This window comes from Vigna umbellata, chromosome 5, assembly GCF_029865625.1.
Source record: "Vigna umbellata cultivar VRB3 chromosome 5, Vumbellata_1.0, whole genome shotgun sequence".
Lineage (NCBI taxonomy): Eukaryota > Viridiplantae > Streptophyta > Magnoliopsida > Fabales > Fabaceae > Vigna > Vigna umbellata.
Genome location: NC_142169.1, coordinates 14,650,740 through 14,675,106, shown reverse-complemented (window position 1 = coordinate 14,675,106; position 24,367 = coordinate 14,650,740). Strand labels below are relative to the sequence as shown.

At 32.9% G+C, this 24,367-nt stretch overlaps 1 protein-coding gene across 1 annotated transcript; it reads right to left on the bottom strand.

The window, feature by feature from the left end:
* Positions 1-666: 666 nt before the first annotated feature.
* On the bottom strand, positions 667-22,563 carry LOC148197778 (nuclear cap-binding protein subunit 1-like). Its single transcript, XM_088116288.1, has 19 exons — positions 22,326-22,563; positions 22,186-22,245; positions 21,526-21,582; positions 20,465-20,536; positions 18,677-18,739; positions 17,102-17,278; positions 16,057-16,188; positions 15,556-15,622; positions 13,011-13,210; positions 10,075-10,145; positions 9,694-9,778; positions 6,961-7,029; positions 6,738-6,856; positions 5,068-5,206; positions 2,416-2,913; positions 1,836-2,135; positions 1,467-1,639; positions 1,247-1,358; positions 667-1,089 (listed from the first exon to the last, which is right to left on the bottom strand). The coding sequence occupies exons 1-19, from the start codon at positions 22,407-22,409 to the stop codon at positions 979-981; spliced, it is 2,589 nt and encodes an 862-aa protein (XP_087972414.1). The 5' UTR covers positions 22,410-22,563; the 3' UTR covers positions 667-978.
* Positions 22,564-24,367: the final 1,804 nt, after the last annotated feature.

The window sequence follows — 24,367 nt, the reverse complement described above, 5'->3', positions numbered from 1 at the left end:
CTTCTCAAGTACGTCAAATACATGCAACAAAGATGTATAGCACCAAATTTTCAACGGGCTACCAATATTTCTGTTACCCAGTGCATCATCTACTTTTGGTGCTGACCCAGAGTTCATACCACATAATATTTCAATTCACATGAATACATGGTAAATACAAATTTCTTCTTTTAGACATGTGGTTAGAATGTTTGATCCGTCCTTTAAAATTCCAACAGGTTCCAAAATCTGGTTCCTGTAAGTAAAGCTTCTGTATTTAGAGAAAAACCTATGGTTTTCAGTTAATCTAAAATCTTTTTAAAACTGAGCCATCTTGCATTTGTACAAGTGAAGGTGCGGACTCTAAGGTTTAAACCAAACTCAACTTTAGAAAATGAACTCATCCTTAAACTACATACACTATTTTCATTATATCACTACTCAATGCGGTGTTTCTAATCACCAATCTGAAAATTGATGTTTTGTCAAATTATACATTTATATCAAACTCAACTTATGAAGCAGTCAAATAATGTATATAATTAATCAAATTACTTTTGGCTAACATCAAGTTTAGTATTTTGAATCTACTTATTCTCTTTAAGCTTCTTTTTTTCCGGAGGGTATATAAGATTTTACTTCTCGATCAAAAGAGGCATCATAGGCCAATAAAAAAGCACATTTGAATGCAAATAATCACAACTCAATTTTCATTTTACTACTAAGTGAAACAGAAGTATAGTTCAAACTCCATTTTTTTTTTGGGTATTTGAGGTCCAATTAAAAGCTATAATCGAAATCTAATGTACAGCAGCGGTGATAAAGTCCCTGTTAGAATCTAAGATGTAGAGACTCGTCATACCAACCTTGTCATTTTTAAATTACAATTGCATACAGTTTTAGGCTTTTAGCAGACTAAAAATGCTTAACTAGCAGACTAAAGAATGGAATTAAGTTATATTCTAAATAACATAGCTCAGAGGTGAAGTAACAAATTGATCATGCCTCGTGAATCGGTCTTCGAAGACCAGTATAAACAGCTGACCTAAAAAGATAAGGTGTTTCTTCTGTCAATACCTCTGCATCCAACTTTTCAACATGGGGCCATATCTGCAAGCAACAATTTAATACTAGTTTTTAGAGCTAAACAAATCTAGAGCAATCTAACCCTGGAGGAACAGGTGCAAGATTTTGTATATGCTAAGTGTTGTTTACAAGGCATTCCCTTAAAAGCCAAGATAAATGCAAAAAGGGAATGGAACAATACCTCAGCAGCATACTGCCTAGAAAAAGCCTTCACATAGCCCAAAGTGGTGATACACCACTGCTCCTTTTCACCTACAACATAAGCACCACCTTTCTTCTCTCCATTTGACTGACTGTAGAAGACATTAAAAAGCAATAGTAATATGCACATGCGTACAAAGCAAGAGAAACATTAACTTCTCTTAATTATTAATCTAGCTCAGAAGGACAGGCACGAGAACCTGTTTTGAGATCTCTGGTTTTCGTCATCTAATTCCATTGTTGGTGGCTCTTCAGCGTCCACTGCCATCACATCTACTTGCACAGACTTCAACTCATGCAGTGTTCTAGTTCCTTCAGGAAGCCGCTCTGTCAACACATTTGAGAAGCTTTTGTACAACAAGAGAAATAATGCCTGTATATGCCAATAACCAACAATGCAATGAAAATTTTCTTAGAAACATACTATCGGCACATCTATTTTATTCAAATACATGGAAAAGTTATCTCTGGCTGTAACAAAAATGAAACCATTCCCAGACATTGTAAACATGTTTGATACAAAAAACTTTATGCAAACAATTAACTTTAACAAATTTTCCATCAATTACCTCATTTTCCTCAATTGCTCGGACAAGAAGAGCTTCCTTAGATTCTAAGGATTCTTTAACAGTCAGCACGTCCTCCGTTGCCTTTTCAGCATGTGATTTCAATCTATTCAATCTAACAGGATTGTCACCAAGAACTGGTTCACCATCCACAAGTGTAAGTTTTGACTCTGCAGCATCTAGCTCAGCTTTTGCCTCCTTGGCAGCTTCTTCGGCAGATGAAATGTTCTTTTTAATAGTTAATATTTCTTTCCGTAAATCAGAAATACGATTATGTGTCTTGCTTACTGCATTTCTCAGAATCTGTTCAATAGAAATCAGGGTCAAATTACTATATGAAAGCAAAAGTAATTATCATGATGATCAACTGAAAATCCCATACATGCTAAAATTCATAATCCATGGCAATCAAACCAAAAAAAAAAAGGATGTAAATTTTGAGCACTTAAATTTAAAAATTAAAAAGCAGATCACATGAAATACAATAAAAAGCAAAAGCCAGATGGTTTCTGACCCCTGTAGACCAATAGCCCAGGAGGAAAGAGTTAACAACAATCTATCCGTAAAAACCTCAATTATGTACCTCCCATGGACGATCCGATGTATGAAATTGCTCAATATTTTCTGCTGAGAAGACCCATCTCACAATAGCCAGATTTGATACAAGTCGATAACCCATCATCCTGTCAATAGCTATTGCTGTCATTTGGGTGTTACTCTTCCAGAAAGAACTCACTTCAGCTATCAGCATGACTTGTCGATCCTCATCCGGACATACTTTCGCAAAGACTTGTGCGTATCTCTCCAAGACAGTTATCAAATGAGTGAAACTCTTGGATCCAATATTGAGAAGAGTTTGTACAATCACTCTGAGGGTAACTTCTAGACCATTATTTGGAAGCACACTTTCATCAATCCAAGAGATTATTTCACGGACAGGTGACTTCCCTTTAACCATGCCGTTGAGCTTTCCAGACAGTGCATGCTCATTGCTTTCTTTACCATCTTCTGAACCAAAACTAAAATTTGGCCCGCTTTTAGGAGGAAGCAATTCTTCCAAACGAGGTGCATTTTCAATACTCTACAAAATATCATGAAAATATACCATAAAAACACAATATGCCAATTATATAAAAAAATACCTTTCAATTAATTCTGCTGCTAATAGAAAAGCATCCAATGTAGTCAATATCAAAAATTTAGACAAGATTAGTAGGATGGCAGTAAAATATCATAAACCATAGTTTCACAACACGATCCATAGAATCCTACAAAAAAAATGCAAAATCATAACAGATAATGAAAATAACCTTTCAATCACATAATAAATTAAGTTAGAACTGAATTCTTAAGCATGACATTCAATAAAATGCAGGAGTGATAAATAGCCACATAACACAAGTTTTTCACTAAATAAAGGTTGATTAAAAAAATTAATCTGTTTTAGTGAATTAGAGTTGTTTCTTTCGGATAAAATATAAATACAAAGCCAAACAACAGAGATGAGAGATTAGGGTAGGGAAACTTGCAGTGAGAGAACAGAAGCTTCTCTCCTCTGCTGCAAGCTCTTTGACCTATCTATTTCCCCTCAGTTGTAAGCTCCACTGCCCTGGCAGACCAAAGCATGGGTGTAGAGAAAGCAGGTTGAGAGAAGACAGTTATCAACATCTCCGTTAGGAACCCAAAATTGAAAAGAGAAAGAAGAGTAATATTTCTTTATTGAACTCTGATGCATAAATATTCTCTTCCACCAAGCTGATTTTGTGAAATTGAATTAGGCTTAAAGTCCACTTTTTAACATGCTATCATAGTTATAGGTTAAAGTCTATCTTAGCGAAATTTGATATTTGTTGGATCTATTGTTTCGCCTACTATGGTGCCACTATTAAACAACCTATTAATGTCTAGTCTCATGTACGATATGTATATACCTCAATGGGAGAGGATGTGTTGAAAGTCACATATCAACTAGAAATAAGGTCAATTTACTGTATATATATATGGGTACAAACCTCACCTTATAAGCTGATTTTGTAAGGTTAAGTTGTGGGTACTCTTTAGTATGCCACTCTTACTAGACCAAAGACTAGTTATGTAAACTGAGGTACCTTAAGGATACAATATTTCATGGCTTGCATTTTCAACCTGCATCACTTAAGTACTCTTCAGTATGCCACTCTTACTAGACCAAAGACTAGTTATGTATACTGAGGTATCTTAAGGATACAATATTTCATGGCTTGCATTTTCAACCTGCATCACTTAACTGCTCTTTATGCTTATAAACCTGTTGTGATGCTGACTGGGTATCAAATATAGATGATCGAAGATCTATTTCAGGGGCAGTCATTTTTCATTGTCCTAATTGGTGGTCTAGAAAACAAGTTGTTGCACATTTCAATACTGAATCTGAGTACAGAAGTCTAGCTGAAACAGCCGCAGAATTGTCATGGATTTCCAAACTGTTAACAGAGTTGCAAGTTTCTTTCCTTACTCCAGTTCTTCTTTGTGATAAGCAAAGTGCAGTGGCTATTGCTCACAATCCTGTTTTGTCACAATCGATCTAAACATATGGAGATTGATGTCTTCTTTGTACGAGAAAAGATTTTGGCAAAGCAACTCTTAATTTATCATATTCATTGTCCAACACTTGGTTCGTGCTTCTTCGCAGCAACCTCAATGTGAAGACTTTTGCATCTAAAAAAGTCTTCTCCTTGAGTTTGAGGAGGGCTGTTAGTGTATATACTATAGCCAACGGTCAACTTGTATAATTAGTCAAACCTGTTCAGCGGTAGGTTTCTTTCATTGTATATTTTTTTCTCTGTACAGCTGTCAGTTTATAACAGCTTCTTAGACATTTGTGTCCATAAATACCTATTGTACATAACATACAATGTGTGAAAACAGTAAATAAAAATATTATGTTATTATTCAATTTTCCCTCTCTTTTCTCTGTTCAAGTTATCTAAGAAGATTCCACCACAATTCTCCTGACATGATCCTGGAGTGAGTTACCTCAAGGAAACTGAAAAATAAAAAATCATTCTATTTAACAAAGCATCCATTCCTCTACATAACAAAAACAGATAAACAGAATATCTAACCCTTTTATGATTTCCCTATATGATCCATAACCATGAAAAGATCATGAGTGGCAATGCAGTCTAATTGTCTCATCATAAGGCAATGTGCAACAAATGTAAAATTTACTGTGGTTCTAGCTTTGATAAATTACCTGCTTAACTTTGTCCCAGTATGACAAGCGAACTTCCCTCTCCAAAACCTCTTGGACAAAGACACGTTGTGGAGCCCACTTTGGGAGCTCTAGGACATAAGCCCACTCTTCCCATGGCCAGATAAACTGGAAGTTTGATCTGCATAATATAGACCATAAACCAAATTGAATATGAAAACACTTAATACACAACTTAGGACACAGACACAGATTGTGTTTTCAACTACTAACATTCATCTGAAAGTGATGATTGAAACAAATTATCAGTTTATCATCACAATGCACCAAATTGTGAGAGCTATAAATGAGCATCTAATTATTTAATACACTCATCCAACAACTTTACGCATAATTATCATAAAGTTTTGTGCATCAGCAATGTATAGGATTAATCCAAACATCACAACCACTGTTTCCGGTAACAAATTAGACCACAATCGGGGAACCAGTTAAAACCACAATTTAAGGCTAACACCAACTTCATCATAAACATCAACTGCCTCCTCAGTATCACCAAGTCACTTTCTCAAATTCTTTAATCCTTATTAGTTGGAATCATTCACTACTATGCTTAGAGAGACAAGACTCCGTTTCCTTTTGACCAAAATAACTCCCACATTGCAGAGTCATAAATGACACTGCAGTCTTTATTTGAAGTCATTATATAACCTTCTATTAGATCAATCCTTTAACATGCCAATTCCAGCATTCCATAAAAAGGACATTCAGGGCAATATTGTAGCCAAGATCAGAGGCTACAGATGTCAGAAATGCAGCTTGAGTTTCCACCTTTTCTGTTAGTTGAACTTTGAACTTTGGCAGGACAGGGGGATTAAACAATGAACCAGTTTATGACTTTTAGAGAGTGGTTAAGAAGTAACAACATATTCACTTCAACCAATTGAGTAGCTGATTATTCCTAAACTAGATATACGTCAACCAGTACTTCACTTTTTTACAGTTACCTTCTATTCGAAAATATTCACTAGGGAGTAAAAGACCAGACCAGACCAGGCACAGAGGCAACACCAGATATTATCAAACTAAAAAAGAAAATACAATTGCATGAAAAAAATAATATATTATGTTATTAATTATGTTTGGTCACCCATTAGCAATCAATTAATGGTAATCGGCAATTAAATTTTATCCATTTATTTGGCCCATGTAGTTGAATGGTAGTATCAATGGCTAACATTTAAGAAAGGTTTGTATGGTTTGGGTGTGCACAAAATATCTAACAGTTAACTGATAATTTGCAGTTGATAAAGTGAGTATTGCACAGTTTTCCTATATAATTGATAACTTAGCATGATCAAAAGGATAGTAAATACATCCATTAAATCGTTTATAATTTGGGAAATATAAAGTTTGCTTTAAAGTGTTAAGAAATGTGAGACAACAGGTTCATTTCAATGATCTTCTCACCATTGAATATAACCACACCAGAGAAATCTCGTGTCTAATTCATGAATGATATATCTTTCAACTCTAGTGTCTAGATGCCACACAAGCTTACGCATGGTTTTTAATTTTTCTATCTACAAACAAAGTGAAATAAATGAAAAAAAGGTAAAGTTGGCCAGGACAACAAAACAAGCAGCACAAGCACGTACGAATTATCTTAAGTAATGCATGTCAAAAAGAAATTACTAAAATTGTGAACATACAAATGGTGGGAGAACCAAAGGATTAGACGTGTTCGGCATTCCATATCCAAATCAGCTATCCTCTCAAAGAGAGTACGAACTGCTCCAGCAACAACAGCAGGAAAAGCTCCAGGAAGAGCCTATTGGCAGCCACATGATTACAAAAGCATTAAACATGAGCTTAAATTTCAAATCTGTATTGTTTTGAAGCAACAATATTTCCCCAGTGACCGAAACACAATACCTTGCAAAGGTCAATAATTACAAGTGTGTAATATACTGGTCTGAAAGGTGGTTGAGGTAGCATCAGCAACTGCAACAGAAATAGACATCATGTTACCCAAATCAGCCAATATTCTTATTCATAAGAAGCCACTAATTAAAAGTACAGATTCACAAATGTCAGTTACATCAAATTAGAAAATTAAACATTTCAGTGTATTTAATTTACGTAGCATGTTATTTACAAAAATAATGAAAAAGAATAAGACCATTTCATTAAACAAACACTTGCAAATAAAAATAGTAGGTGGATTCACTGTAACATTTTCCAGTTCTAAAAAATCCCGAGTTGCTATCCACTTGCATGAAATTAATAAACATTCAAAACCATTGAGTTTAAATCAATGGTTATCTATACTGCACTTCGTAGAATGTTAGATTAAATATATGACAAAAAAGCCTACATAAATGATAAATTTGTCACTGTTTGGGATTGAAGATGCAACAAATCTTGATTGAATTGATCTGATGCACTTGGATTTGATAATGAATGTGTTGAAAAGTTGATCTTATAGTTAATATTCTTCTATAAAAGTTTTCTTTCTTTCACATGTATTGCTCTTGAATGGGGTTGTCATGAGGTTTTCTAGAAATAGGGTTTCACAAGAGGTTGTAAGATATCTTGTACGGCTCAAGATTTTTTTTTTTATGAAACTCATGCAAGACACCACTATGCTCCTTGACATCTTGGCTATGTTGACACCCCAAGATATATCTATATATTATTAGAATTGTTGAAATGTAATGTTTCTATATTATTATTATGTATGGGAACACATCTCTTAGGTTAGGGTTTTAGGAGGTGCCTAACCTTTTTGTATGCTGCACCTATGTACTCTATAAATACAATAGTAAATTGTAAGAGTGGAATAAGAAAAAAAAAATACACTGGTTTACTTAATCTAAGTATTTTTTAAGTTAACATCGTTTGTCTCCTCCATATTTCTCCTTTGTTTCTACCTTTTCTACCATTAAGGTTCCTAATAATGTTCATGAGGCACTTTGTCATTCTGGATGGCAACAAGCCATGATTGACAAAATGCAAGTACTTGAACACAATGGCACTTGGGAACTTGTCCCTCTTCCTCCTGGTAAGAAGCATGTGGGCTGTAGATGGGTCTATTGTATTAAGGTTGGTCCTATTGGTGCAATAGATCGTCTCAAAGCTCGTCTAATAGCTAAGGGATATACTTAAGTTTATGGCTTCAACTATTGTGATACTTTTTCTCAAACGATAATGTTTGTCATTTTCTTGCTATGATTGTCATTCATCAATAGGCCCATCAGTTGGACATTAAGAATACCTTTCTTCACAGTGATCTCGAAGAAAAGATATACATGAAGCAACCTCTTGGGTTTGTTGCTCACGAGGAGTCTGAGTTAGTTTGTAAATTATATTGTTCACTTTATGGCTTGAAGCAATCACCTCAACCTTGGTTTGGTAAATTTAGTCGAGTTGTGTAGAATTTTGGATTGAAACGTTGTGAGGCAGATCATTCAGTGTTTTATGGTCATTCTTCTCTAGACAAATGTGTTTATCTTATAGTTTATGTTGATGATATTGTTATTACAGGAAATGGTGTCACTAGAATTGCTCAATTAAAAAATCATTTGTTCATCCATTTTCAGACCAAAGATCTGAGTCTTTTAAAATATTTTTAGTATTGAAGTGGCACAATTAAAAGAGTGTGTCCTCATTTCACAAAGAAAATATGATTTTGATATTTTGGAGGAAACAAGCTTGACAAATCGTAAGCCCATTGATAGCCCTATGGACTCAAATCAAAAGTTAATGATAGACCAAGGTGAACTTTTCCCTGACCCAGACAGATACAAAAGGTTGGTTGGAAAACTCATTTATCTTACCATAACAAGACTTGATATTTCTTATCTAGTGGGAGTTGTGAGCTAATTTATGCAAAATCCACATGTTGATCATTGGAATGTTGTGATTCGCATTCTCAAATATGTAAAAGGAAACCTAGGCAGGGATTGTTATATTTGAACAAGGGAAGTACTTGAGTAAAAGGATATTATGATGCAGATTGGCCCGATTTTCCAATTGACAAAAGATGTACCATAGGATATTGTGTATTACTTGGAGGAAACCTTGTATCTTGAAAAAGTAAGAAACAAGGTGTTGTTGCTTGATCTAGTGCAGATACAAAATATCAATCTATGGTCCTTCAAGAGTTGAAATTTTATGAAAATGAGCAGATGAAGTTGTACTGCAACAACCAAGCAACCCTTCACATTGCCTCCAATCCAATGTTTCATGAGAGAACAAAACATATAGAAATTGGAACATACAACATTCACAGGCTGAATATGACATCAAATGTTAAGAGATGAGCTTCTTTTTCTTTTTCCCACATCACTCAATTTGCTTAACATTCAATCGACAATACAAGTTACTTAACATGTCAGTGGAAAATAATATTGTTCTTCAGCTTTATTAGAATAGGCTTTATTAAAAAGTTGTACTTATCTATACCTAGGGTCTGCTTTACTTGTTTTCTATTTTTTTTTCTGCAGATTAATCAACGGTTTACGTATAAGTATTTGAACCAGAGAGGGACTAGAACAAGCTTTCTAAAATGATCTTGCTCAGGTCCCAATAATGCTAAATGCTTCAGCTTTATGCTATATTGTTATAAAAGAGGTGAGATATTTATTGCAACTTCACAAGTAATACCTGAGAGAATATTGTCTCGGCCATGAGGTACTCATATCTGAAGGAAACAGGCAAACCAACCATGAAAGATGCACACTCCTTTCGACTAGCTTTGCAATAAACCAGAAATGATAATAGTTATATTCACATCAAAACATTTTTATAGGATAAAGCGATAAGGCAGAGATGCAATATATAGCACTACAGGAAAATTCTAAACAAAATAATGTAGAATAGAACTTAGAATTCTTCATTGACACTCAATATAACAAAAAAAGTTAAATTAATAACACAAAACGGCAAGTCATGATGTGTTCTACTATATCTTTTTGGTATTCAAACTCCATCACAGGTTCATCACAACACTTTCAGTACTAGAGAAAATGAATGGTGTATACAAACCAGCCATTGAAGAACAGAAGCACATCTAGGAGATACTCTTCCATAACAAATCTGTCTATAGGTTGTATATCCTGCATCCAAAAGATTATTTCATTCAACCCGCATATATGATTGGCAAGTATTAAATTGAAATTACTGAACCTAAAACTACAGCTATAACACACGAAAATGAACATCATAACATGCTATAAAAAGCAGATCATCAGGCAGAAAGCACTTTGATCCTCAAAACAAAACGATTTTGAAAGCTGTTAAGAAAAGATTTAATTTAAGAGAAGATTTACTAAAGAGAAATACAGAAGCACTAGCAGACAAGATATTGTGCAAGGAAACTCAACATACAAGAAAAAAAAAACAGATTTTTTGGCTGTTCAACCATGAAATCGCCATCTTCTAGAAAAGGACATTAACAGTGACAATTGAAAAAAGGATACATCTTAGCCATCAAATAACAAAACCAACCACTTCATTCAAACTAACAATTCAGTAGTGGTAGATTAATTTGCAATGAATGTATGAAAGACTTCTCTCTGTTCAAAATATAAAGACAGATAATTAAAAAAATTCCTGCCTAAGGATTTCAATGGTTTTACAAATGCAGTTGTACCATAGATGCTGACTGAAATCTATTAGGAAGAACATTAGAAATATTGTTTGGAGAATATCCAGTTAAACCCACTGACAACCCTATCACTGATTAATAATTACTACCTTAAAACTCTTATAAAAGTATAGCTTAAATTAAGAAATACCAATGGATAATAGAAACACCTGAATTTAGAGGACCACCAAAAACTTATTGAGCATGCCTAAACTGATGCATGTGTGCAGGAAAAGATGAGTACAAGTACAATACAAGGAAAAGGCTACTGCCTGTGAATCTTAACACTTAAGCTAGATGCATCAAATGGGCAATTTTATAAAAGTTGTTAATTAAATAATAAACAATTATTTAACATAAATATAGAATAAAATTTTATAAGAATTCCCTATTATTGACAGCCACAACAGTTTTTAAAAGAATCCCCAAAGATGCTTCCCAAAGGTAATTGTAGCTTTAAGGCAAAACCGTCAAAACATTGTGTAGAGAAGAATGGTATACTCTTATGTGACATCAGTGTAAGTGATATCGGACAACGAAAGATATCGGAAACCCAAAATTCCATTTTAAAGCTATAACGGAAACTATATCAAGTTATGATGGATGCATTGTGGTTAAAAGAAATACAATATATGCATATAGATAATATAAGAAAAAATAGTGAGCAGCAATCGGTGGCAGACGACAGTGAGAAGTGAGGTAAGAGCAAGCAGCATGGGACTGAACAAGAATAAAGAAAGGCATGGGTAGTGTGTGAGAATAATAGGTTACGTTATAATATTTTTGTTGGGCTAGGTATGGCCCAATTTTAACAAAATTATCATTTGGACTTTTAACCCAAGAGAAAGCAAATGTGCCCTAAAACTACAGTTTCATCCTCTTGCCGCTGCCCCTACACACAAGGGTTTTCTTCTATTATGCTGCACCACTACCCTTCAAATGGTGTTTTCTTCTCCTGCACTGCACTGCACTTATCCCCCTCTTTTTGCAATCTCCACTCTGCGCCAGTAAACTGTGATGCAAAAAGTCACCACGAAGAGCTGCCATGAGAAACCCACATGGCCACTGCCATTTTGTGGCAGCAAGCTGCAAAACTGCCACAAATTTCTGCCATGGCACCACCATAATAGATTTTCAACAACACTGTGCGATATAATCCTCTTGTTTTTCTATTAGCATAGCACATGACCTGATAGCTTGGACTGAAAGTTTATCCACACTTGGAGACACATCATGTAGAAATAGAAAACACACATCCAAACTAGAGGAGGAATGTGAAACAAAGGTTCATTTGGAAACAAAATGGACTATGGAACTTTATTGACCAAAGAATAAGAGGACATTCTATTAATAAGATAACATGCAAAAAGAATGGCATCACCCCACTAATGGACAAGAGCATCGGCACCAAGCAACAAGAAACAAGCAATTTCAACTAAGTGTTTATTCTTTCTCTGTTATACATTTTGTTGAGGTGTATGAGGACATGTGGACTGCTGTAAAATTCCATGTGAGTTTAAACAAGTGGAAAAACAAGAAGAAAAGTACAATATGGCATTATCACTCCTTAAGATTTTGATCACCTTGCCAAATTGGTCTTTAGATTTCATCAAGGAATGACATGAAGATATTCAAAAGTTTAGATCAATCTTTCAATAAGTAAACCCAAGTACGACAAGAATATTCATCAATAAATGTGACAAAGTAACAAAACCCAAAGGATGAAACTTGACTTGGACACCAAATATCATAATGAATTATAGAGAAGACAGGAGCAGCCAGAAATCAGAACGAGACACAATTTTGTGAAAGAATTTGACACAGATGAATAGTGGGTACACCGAGATGACATAAATAGGAGAATTAGACTTTGACACCATCTAGAGAGAAATGGCACACATTTGTGATATAATCCTCTTGTTTTTCCGTTAGCACATCTGAGGAACATATATACATATAAAGTATCACATAAGGATGGGTTCATATACATAAAAAATAGCTTGACTACTTAAAAAGTGAAACTTCATCAGGGATTTTCAATATTAAAAGCTGAGAAATATTCTAAAGGAAAATGGAAAATTGAGTAGTTTTGACTCATATCTTTAGGAATTTCAGAAGTTCTGCATACAGAGGAAAGATGCAGACATAGAATGTCTGCAATTAATACATTGGTTAGCAAGAAAACTGTCAAAACAAAATTCATTTTTGAAAATAAAAGCCTAAATTAATAAAGCGCAGAGCTGGATACAAATAACTGTAATTCCATTTACATGGTAAAAATACCAAAAAGAACTTTAATTGATTAATAGAATGGAAATTTTGACACGCAAATTACCTCATGTTTACTGGGAGGAAATATATTTAACCGGTGTATCCTTTGTGGATATTTTAATTCAGCTTCATGCTTCTGTTTACCAGTAGACACGCCAGAAGGGATTGAAGGTGGTTCTGGTAGGCTGGGGCAGCTTATTGGCCCAAATTCATGAGACTTCCCAGCAACCAATTGAGCTTCAAATGAAAGATGAGGTCTAGGAACTACCAATTGAAACCGAAAATAATCAAAAAGGGAATAAAACACAAGAAAATTTAAATAAAGATAAACAAATTGATGTTAATGACAAGAAAAATAGAACAATAAGAAATGAAAAAGATAAATCAAACGAATTAATTATTCATTAAAAGATTTGAAAAGACAACATAAGCTTCTATATAGTTAATGTTCATGAAGAATACGATTGTCATTACTCTCCTCATATCATCTTAAGTGTAAGACTAGAATTTGAAAGCAAAGCTAGAAAATAATTCAATACCACGACAACTAAAAGCAATAAAACAGAAGTAAAGTGATAGGGTCTATGTTAGGAAAAAAGGGACAAAAAAACAGGACATAAACGGTTAGAGGATAGAGAAAGGTTGTTGGTCAAGTGGGAGAGTGTTAGTTTGATTTGTTTGTTGTTAGTTGTTTTTGTACCTAGTATAAGGGAAAATAAGTGTCTTTGGGGGTCACATTTTGTCTATAAAAAAGTAGACAGGATCATTACATCCTGGGGAGGAAGGATTGCTTCCTTGGTTGTTTTTGTGTGAGTGCTTTGCAGCAATATTGCAGCAATAAAGAAATCTTTGCAGTTTACGTGTTGTGTGTGTGATCTTTCTGTGTGGTCCAAACCAGTGGATAATTTGGACTTCTTGTCACCAAGAATCCTATCATTTGGTCCAACCTGCCAGATCCACAAAAAGGAAACAAATGGAAGGAAGAATCAGCACAGTAGAAAGGGGAATATAAACTAAAAGAGGGTCATCAAGAACTCAGAGATGTTCAGAAATTTTAAAAAAAAATTCCAAGAATTCAGACTGGAATTCGGAGGGCAGAACAGAGAAAAGGGTGGCTTCTGGACTTCACTAAAACTAAAATTAAGTATTGAGGGTCAAAACAGAGAAAAGGGGGTCTGGCGACAATTATGGAGGTGAAGCGATGTTGTTCGCATGAGCAGATTGAGGTGCATGGACAACATGTCGTAGGTTACAAATATGATGTGCATGGAAGAGAACTGGCCTTCAGCACCAGCGGGGTTGGTTATCGCATGGAGAGGCGATCCAGATCCTATGGTAGCTGGACGAAACTATGATGACAGAAGGCGGCGAACGGTGATGAAACCGCAAAGAATAGTGGTTGACAGTGTTGGATAGTTTCAAACTGCATTCGATAGCTTCAGATACAGGTGGACAGCAGCGAAACGACATCAGACAATCGCAGACTGCGGCAAACGGTGCCAAACATTTGTGGACAGCAAAGACTAGTGTCAACGAATAAGATGAGCCAGAAACCAAAGCAGGATTGACCTGCTCTAATACCAACTCGAGATTAAAACAAAGAAATATATTTGTAAAGGGATTGAAAAATCCCTCTCATGGTTCTCTATTTATATATTTGAAGGTCAATACAATAAGGAGATGAAACATTAGAAGCACTATCCTACACTACTTGGACAGAGAACTAGGTATAGAGGTTATCTAACACTCAACCTCCTATCTTAGACGTAATTATTACATAGATTTAATAATTATTTCAACAATATGAAATTAAACAAGAACAAACCAACTTAATAGAAAATTGGTGGTCCAAGTTAGTAAAGCACAGAGGTGCAAACAGCAAAGACAAAGACAAAAACAAACAAATAAGGGGCTGCAAGATAGTAGACAGTGTGGTGCATTAAATAATATGGCCTAATGACAAACCATTAAAAACAAAAAAGAAAAAGTGTAAGGAAAGTAAAAACGGGTGCACTGAGTAGAATGTACAGTCAAATCCAACTTCTTCAAAACAAATCTATGTAGTTTTAAAATTTCAAAAAAACTTGAAACTTGAATTATTTGGATAAATCGATCTAAATTCAAGCCTTTAGTTTTAATACTGTAATTTAATTTCTACTATATCATATGTATGTGTGTGTGTGTGTATAATTGAAATTTTATGATAAGCGTGTGAAAATTTTCAAATTCCTAGCTTTTAGTTGAAATTTTAAATTCTACAGATTTTAAGAAATCAAAATACTGAAACAATTTTTGAAAATTTAATTTTCTTTTTAAATTATTTATCTAAACAACATATTTAGTCATTAAGCATTTTTAATGCTTTATAAAAATGAATTACCCTCTAAAATATTATTTTCCAAACACAAGATTAAGTTTTACTTTAAGAAATTATTTGTAAACTTAACATCAATATGTAGAGAATAACCACAAAAATGGAACAAGTAATGTTAAGACAAAATTCCCTAAAACTACAGAAAGAAAAATGGGTGAACAACAGTGCAAAAGATTTCAATTTTTGAGAGAAAGGTATAGTAGCATAAACCATTCCACACAGAAGAGAATACTACCACTTTCAACTTTCCATCCCCTCGTTGATAAAGCCTGTATTCTATCCCATAAATCTTCTAAAAAATCCTGCAATGTTAAAATGAAATGTTACAAATATAATCACTTTCAAACACCCTCTAAACGAGTATTGAAAGGGAGTAGAAATACAGAAACATACCAAGATAAAAAATGTTTAAGTTACAAGAAAAATGATTAAGTTGCCAATACATTAACTCTATTACCAACTAACTAAAGAAATAACCCTTCATAAATTTTTGAATTTATTAAGCACAGAAATAAGACATGATCAACAAAAATCGAGTCTTTATCCCACTAGGAGAGCTTCCTTTCAACATGCAAAAAAATTTGAAATGATGATTTTAACACAAGTGTCCAACATGTGTCAGACAATTATAAGTTTGTAACCATGGGCAATTATATAATAGTATGGGAAAATCCTAAAGCACTGTTCATCCTTCATCAAATGCACCACCATAAGTATTAGCCAAAAAGGAGCTAACCTTGTCACTAATACCTTCCCCATTTTCATCATCATTCTCAAAAAAAGATAAGCCAGTATCAGATGTATGCTTTCTGATGCTCAAGTAAGCTTCTACACCGACCATCACTCTATCAATATCTTCAGGAACTTGCTGTTAGCAGACATGAAATGCAGTTAAAAGGAAAAGAATTCAAAGAAATCCATATTTGTAGAAAGAGAATGAATTCTGCATTTAATGTACGAGACCCGTACAGGTCAGGGGTTGGTTCCTATTTAAAGTACAGTAGAAATACATAAAAGAAAGAAGGAAAATTCTAATAAATGAAGATGCCAATCAGCATACAAATACATCCTAAAAATCAAACATAAGTAAAAGGCCCCTTTCCAATCATTCCCTTTATAATTGAGATTCTATGGGGGAAAAACATTTTCAAAAGTGTAACCTGAACATACATGAATATATTTTAACAAAAAAGGAAGTACCAACCAAGAACAGATAGCATAGCAGTTGTATCATTTTCTGCAATGTTTATAACTTCTCAACATAATGAAAGTTCATGATATGTGCATTAAATTATTTACTCATTGTTGCCATAATATGAATAGCACACAACTTAACTGCTATTTCACTATTTACCAATGCTACTAACTAATACACACCCACAAATGGAAGAGATACAGCGCCTCTCTGCTCACAGACAACATCTATATTTAAACACAGATAACTCCAGCTGAAGAATGGATAAATAACTGAAATCAGTCTTTTGTTTAGATATGAAAAACAAAAAATACAGATGTTCTTGAATAAGCAATTAAACAGTTTATTCTATAAAAGCTCATATTACTTTAAGAAATTAAATATAAACAACAAGTGATATATCAAAGAAAGATGAAAATAAGTTAATATATAAGAATTAAAAAATAATTTATACATTTAATAATCAGATAGAGAAAGGATTGGAATACTAGCAAAGGAACATTTTAAATTACAAGAACTGACGTAGACTGCTTAAATAAAGTCGAAAAATTAACCACACTTGCAATTAAAAACATCAAATAATTACCTCAGTAAGTTCTGCTCCGCCCCATGGAAGGCATGATAAAATGCAAGTGATGTAAAAGTCTGCACAAGGCTGCCATAAGGGATTGCCTTTTTCCTCATCTACTGTTGTGGCAGCTGAGGATAAAAATGTTTCAAAGACAGCCACCAAGGAGCTCGGTTGAAGAACCTTACTGCACATCTAAAGAATTTACAAGAAAGCAACATGCAAAAAAAAAAAAAATTCATTCAGTTACACAAATACATCGCATGAACAAACAACATGAATAGAAAGATAAAATGTGATCATATTTAGAACTCAAAAGGGTCGGAAAAAATAAACAAGGGTGCTGCATTAGCTAAGGGAATGTACAATAGTTTAATACAAAAGAGCAGAAAGGTTTCTAATCAGCTTTTTTTATGGAAACAGCCTTCTTTTGCACATTACAGTCAGTAAGAAACATGCTCTATAAGCTGTACATGTAAAATGCAGTAGGGAACAGGATCTTAATTAGCTTCTTTTATGGAAATGTCATTTTAAAAATTACAATTCGTAACAAGCATGCCCTATATATAACTTCTTTTTGGAGTTATAGATCTGCTCCCTTTTCGTCGTGTGTGGAGGCGCGTCCCGTCTCCTCTCAAACAACAATTCAGAGAGTAAAAGTCACTCTTTTTTCCTCTTTCAGGTCCATTGTGTGTGGTCGCATGACCCATCTCCTCTCAAGCAGCTATTCAAAGCATCGAGATAGCTCTTTTTCCTCTTTCAAGTGCCTTGATTGTAGAATCTTGGATTTTTAGGGTTTTTCTCTCTTCTATTCTTCCATGACTTCTTTTGTTATCTCTTTTGACCTGTCTTCTATAACTAGTGCATTGGACCCGTCCATATATGTTTTTTCCCCAATGGCAAAGATGACTTTTGTTAGTTTATTTATAGCCATGGTGGCTCTTCAACAATGGCTTTTTTATCCATTAGATGTTAGCAATGCATTCCTCAATGAAGATTTGCAATAAGAAATTTTTATAGAACAACCTCTCAAATTTGTTGTTCAGAGGGAGCATAGGTTGGTATTTCGTCTTTTATGTCGTCTTCGTAAATCATTAATAATTTGATATTACTCGAGTGCAGAAACAGATATTTTCACTAAGTCTTTATTGACTATATCAGTAACAAGGTTGGTACATACAATTTGTATGCACTAGCTTGAGAAGGAGTGTTAGATATATTATATTGTTAGATATCCTAGAGAGATATCTTATCTTTATCTTTTATTTTTAGTTAGTTTGTTATTATTCCTTATTTGTATTTTGGACTTAGTTCATATTTCTTATATTATAAATATATATTCAACATAAGGGAAATTAATCTCATACATAGTTTTACTATATTCAACAATTACAAGCTAACTATACAATATTTTAGACTAAAAAAAAAACAAGACATACTCAAACACAAATTACTCATAAATGTAGAATAAGTGAAAACTAGAAGGATTTCTTATCTACCTCAAAATTCCAATAATAACAATATTTCAGTCTGAAAGTTGAATGTCAATAATGCTACACAATTTTTATGCATAAAAACAGTGCCAATACATACCATAACAGTCAAAAGCCGCATTAGAACTCGAACCCCATTGCAGTTTCCAGTATCCAAGGCATCCTGAATTAAAAATATAATAAATGAGAAATGCACAAAAGCAAAATTATAGGGAATAAATTAAAAGGAGTCAGGACAAGCACTAAAAGATCAATTTAATAAGTTCTTAGATTCAAAAACATTGCAGCTGAATAGAGAAGTATATAATGGCATTATTTCGGGTGAACAAAACAAATTGAAAATGAATGTGTACTGAAAAACCGTTAGTAAGAACCATACCTTGCATTAAATCAAACAAGCCTTACCCAATAAAAATAATTGTCAATTTTTTGTTTATAAAAATCAAGCAGAAAGATGTTTAACCAACAACTTAATATTTCAATCTGGTTTAAATGATTGCAACAGACAGAAAATGGCCAGGTCATTCATCCCACTATGATGAAGGTTAAACCGATGGTTTCTTATGTTATATGCACTTTAATGTAAGCAATTATCATAAGAAAAATTCAACATGAAAATATTATTCACAAAACTGTTTTCATTTATCAGGGAAGCAGGCGAAAAATCACCAGTTTTACGACAAGTGGTCTAGAAGCCAAAGCCAGTTGAAAGACACTAAATAAAAAAAAATCAAGAAAAAATAAATAAATAGTATTTAATCAACACATTTATAGAAAGAAGATAGAAAATTTTAATAATCGACACCAACAAATATAAAGAAACTAGTATTTTCAACCAAAAATTAACTCCTTTTTTATTTATTCTTTTTCCAGTTCAATCCTCATATTTGTACTTTTTTTATTATCAGTAAGTACTTTTCCAGTTCTATTTTGAAAGTTAAAGCTTGATGAAGTTGGGAACCTACTTTATTGTTGTTCGATCGAGGACATATCACTAGGTTAAAAGTTATAGTTTATAATCAAGATGCAACTCTTGATATTTAAAAGCATAAGAACTCAAGCACCGTGATTCAATTGTGACTTGTCCACTTGACCTTTACTATAGGACAATTGATGAAGCTTATAACAATGCCCCCATCAACAATTATTCCACTAGGAATCGAAGCCTTGGCATATCTAGTCTCCACCATGTGACATTTGATGCAATCCACAACAATCTCTTCTTCAACAATTGTCTTGTTGGAAATTGAACCTGTGACCTTGGTCTAATACCAATAACTTTTTTTCTTACTAACATTCCAATATTTTGAACCTCAATATCAAACTATTTTGATGGTCTTTTTGGAGGGATTAAACTATTTTATATCAAACATGGCCAAAGTATACATTCCAAAAATCACAAGTTCATTGGTTAGGAACAAGGCCATCCATTCCTAAACCTAGATAATTCTATGGAAAGAAGCATTAAACTTTCCATGTCATTCCAAAATAGCCAGCTTTGATATTGCAAGATTTAACGGAGACAATGATGCTGCCATCTAAAATAATAGTTTCGCTTGTTTTTTTCTAATCAAGCATCCACATACATGAAACTCAATTTGAATTTCTATAGGAAAAAGTTCCTAGTTTCAGATCCAAATACCTAATAATTATATATAGCAAGCAGTCAACATTGCTGTGAAAACTAATTACATAAACTTTCACATTCTAATTTACACCATTAGATTTTAGAATTCCTAATCAATACTCAATTAGTTATAGACATCTTAGTTAAATGGAAATAGTACTAATACCCTTAACTGAACATTCAGCTAATTAACGGAATAAAGACAATGAAAATACAACACCCATAAACCAACCTAGAAGTTTCAGTGGCTTAATAGCTTACCTGAAACATGGTTTTAGTTTTCTCCACTAGTTGCTTCCCAAAGTCCTCATTTTCCAAGTTAATCAAGCCAATCTGCAATGAAATCATTCATGGAGAAACAGGATGCTCAGAAAGTTCAATTGGAACTACACAAGCAAGACAACAACAGCATAATGATACACCTAATTCACATTCAATGTAAAATACAGCAAATAAATTAATAACTGAATAATGTAACAGCATAAAAGAGTGGAGGTGTTAGACTAGGTTAATTACAATGCTTCTTTTATTATTTAAGTATCTAGTTTTCACCCAAATTTTGCTGGTTACATACATTTCATTCTTGAAAAGCACATCAAGTATAAATCTTCTATGAACATTATTGTCATCATGATGTTAAAATCATAATATTGCTCACGAAAACACATATTTTCCAAATGCATTTAACAAAAATGTTAATTCCAAAGCCAAACAGAATAAATTGAAGCCACTGCATCTTTAACAAACTGTTTTAACTATATTGAAATATATAGGTTATACTAAAATTGTCTGTCAATGTAGTTGATTGAAAGGAACTTTAAAATACACAAAAATTACTAGTAATAAACACAAGCTAACAAAGTTTATATAAAGGTTGCAGTCGAAAATATAATAAAACATGGGAAAAATGGTGTGAAAATTAAGAATGTTAAGTCTTTTTATAAAATGGAAACAAGAACACATTTTAAAAATTAAAGATCAGATACATTATCATGTCATGATTAATAACTAGAAGTTCTGTGCAAATAGGTCATAATATTCAGTAGAACTTACAGTTGCACAACCACGACAATAACAAATTAAGTCCACCAACATCCCAATATTGATATCATTAGCGTTCACTAAATAAAGCTACCTCTAAAAATGGAACACATATATACACACTCCCAAAAGTAACAATAATAACAATAATAATGTTGATGAGAAGTAGACTTCATATATACATGACATTCGTGCATACACATCCACAGTAAGATATTGCAACATGCAGGGAATAAAATAACAGATGTCACTACAGTTCAAGAGAAAAAAGAAATCTCTACCAGGGTTCCATACAGAGGAATCTTGTGAGGCAAATGTTCAGCACACGTGAGAAGGAACTGCACAAACAAATCCAATAAAGTAAATCTGATGTGATATCATGAAAGGCATTACGGTACAGAAAGAGACATGTACAAATACTGCATAACTCACAAAGTCACATATGCTAGAATATTGAAATAAGACAGCAACATAAAAGATATAATATTTTAAAACATGTAAAGAAAATGCAACGAAGCAACTAACAGGTCCAGATAACACACTTTTAATATAATTACAAGGTTATAGATTCCAATCTACTTTAAATGTTTCAGATTTCTGAAGCATATTGCGCTCTTTTCTGAAGAAAACCACTGGCAAGCACCAAGCTAAAAAGGTCAAAATAAAGTATAACTAGCATTAAAACAAGCAATATCAACATCCTCCTCAAACATGTGTGTTCCACATTGATGGCCCTACAATTAAGAAAGAAAATTGATTCACAACTACTTCGTACAACATAATATAGCATACTACGAATTAGTCCACTATCGAAGTTACGAGTACAAGCCTCAAAACCCCCAAGAAGCGAATCGAAACAATTCAATTATTCAACCGATAAATCAACTGACCTAACTATCCAAAACACGACCAAAATGCGAACGAGAAGAATCAGAGTTTACCTCCAAAACATCGGAATGGGAGTGGTCAAGTTCGCGACGAAGGGCGCCAAAGCACGTATCCTGAGAAATCAAAAGCAAAAAGAAAGATTAGACATCAACGAGTTTCGCGGCGAAGAGAAAAACAAAGAAGAGAAAACTACAATGTGATCTTTATAGTCAGAGGAGACTCCGTATTCGGGACTCTTGTCACCGATTCGTAGAAGAAGGTTTTTCCAACTGCTCATGGTTTGCCACACTACTACCACACGGAAGAGTGAGAAACCAACAGAGGAACTAAAAGGAAGGAGCTTTGGGTTTTTACGAGGGTTTTGGGTCTGAGGCCTGAACTGTGGTGCATACAACAAGGACTTCGACTTTCTACCCTAACGCTGTTACTTGGTGGCCCGGAAGTGGGAAGGGAATACACTTCTTATTTGTCAGACTTACTTAAACAATGTGAGTAAATCATTTTTAAGTCCACATCTGATTAACATTTTAACATTTATAGTAAAATATGTATTTATTTTTTTTATGATAATTAAAAGTAATAAAATTGCTATTATTATTATTAGAAAATTAATTACAAATAATTTTTGTAATTTTAATATGAGTATTTTTTATTTACTTTGTAGACAATTTTTTAATTAAAAAAATAATTAAATTTAGAAAAATAATTAAATTTAAATAAACAGTCACCTAAATGATAATATTTATAAAATTACTGTTTTCATTTAAAACATTATTTAAAATATTGTAATTGATTATGCTTTTCTTTATTGAATTTATCATTTCACTATAAATTTGGCTAATCTTTTTTATTTTAATAATTATTATAATATTGTTTTAAATTTTTTTTATATTTTATTATTGTAAATATATCGTTTGTGACACATTCTATATGTTTATGTCTTTTATATATAAATTTTATTAATATTTGGTAATAACTATTATAATGTTTAACGTAACATTTAGGAAAATAGGAGTTTTAAAAATAAAATAGTTTTAAAAATAAAATAGTTTTAAAAATAAAATAGTTTTAAAACTTTAGGTTTTTATTTGGAAATTAGTGTATTTTTGTTATAACATAATTGTTATGTTATTTCTTTATTTTTATATTTTTTTTTATGGGCAAGATGATCTTTTACCTTTATTTAATCAGTGTCAAAATTAATTAAGAGAGTTGTAGAAAAGAAAAACATGCAAATTAAATAATTTGGATATTTAATAAAATGATATTATGTAAATCTTTTAGAAGATTTAGTTATTACTTTAAAATTTAAATAAAAAATATGAGATATAATCTTGGTGGGTTTGAATATTAAAAGAGATATTATTATCAAAGAAAATCATTAATAGATATTGTTAGATATTTTAAAGATTTCATGGATTTAAAAAAATGTGATTGATGATATTTTAAAAATTAGTTAAGAGAGGAAATCCTAGTGATTTTACAAATAAACTGAGAGATTTTATTAAAACTAAAAGGCTTAATACCCTATTTTGTCCCCAGTTTCGTTCGAAAATGTCAAATTAGTCCATCCTTTAAACAATGTGTCAATTACGTCCTCACTTAATAAAATTTGCATCAATGAAATCCCTTCCTTAATAAAATTTGCATGAATGAAATCCCTTCCGTTAAATCTGTACAAACGGCGTTTATTATCTAAGTAGAAGAAAGAGAAAAATAATTAAGTACGGATTTAACGGAAGAGATTTCATTGATGCAAATTTTATTAAGTGAGGACGTAATTGACGCATTTTTTAAAGGATGAACTAATTTGACATTTTCGAACGAAACTGGGGACAAAATAGGATATTAAGCCAAACTAAAAAGATAGAGATATAATAGAAGGAGATAAAAAGGTGAAGAGTGAAAAGGGGTCTACATTTTGTTACCCTAAAATAAAAAAAAAACAAAAATTAGAAAGATAAGGGGGAGAAAAGACATTTTCTAGGAGAAAAGAGGAAGAGCTACAGAAAACATCCGTACAAGAGAGGATTTGTGGTGTTTTTTAAAGTTAGATAAAACTCTAGTATTGGCCAAGGTACGAGGAAGCTTACCATTGTTTGTTGTATGTTATGCATTCTCGATTTACTTGCATGAAAATACTTGTTTGATATGTGTTATATGATTATGATTATTTGTTGCTATTATTGGGCAAGGGTTTGTGTGTGCATGGGAATAAGTTTTTGGTAATATTTG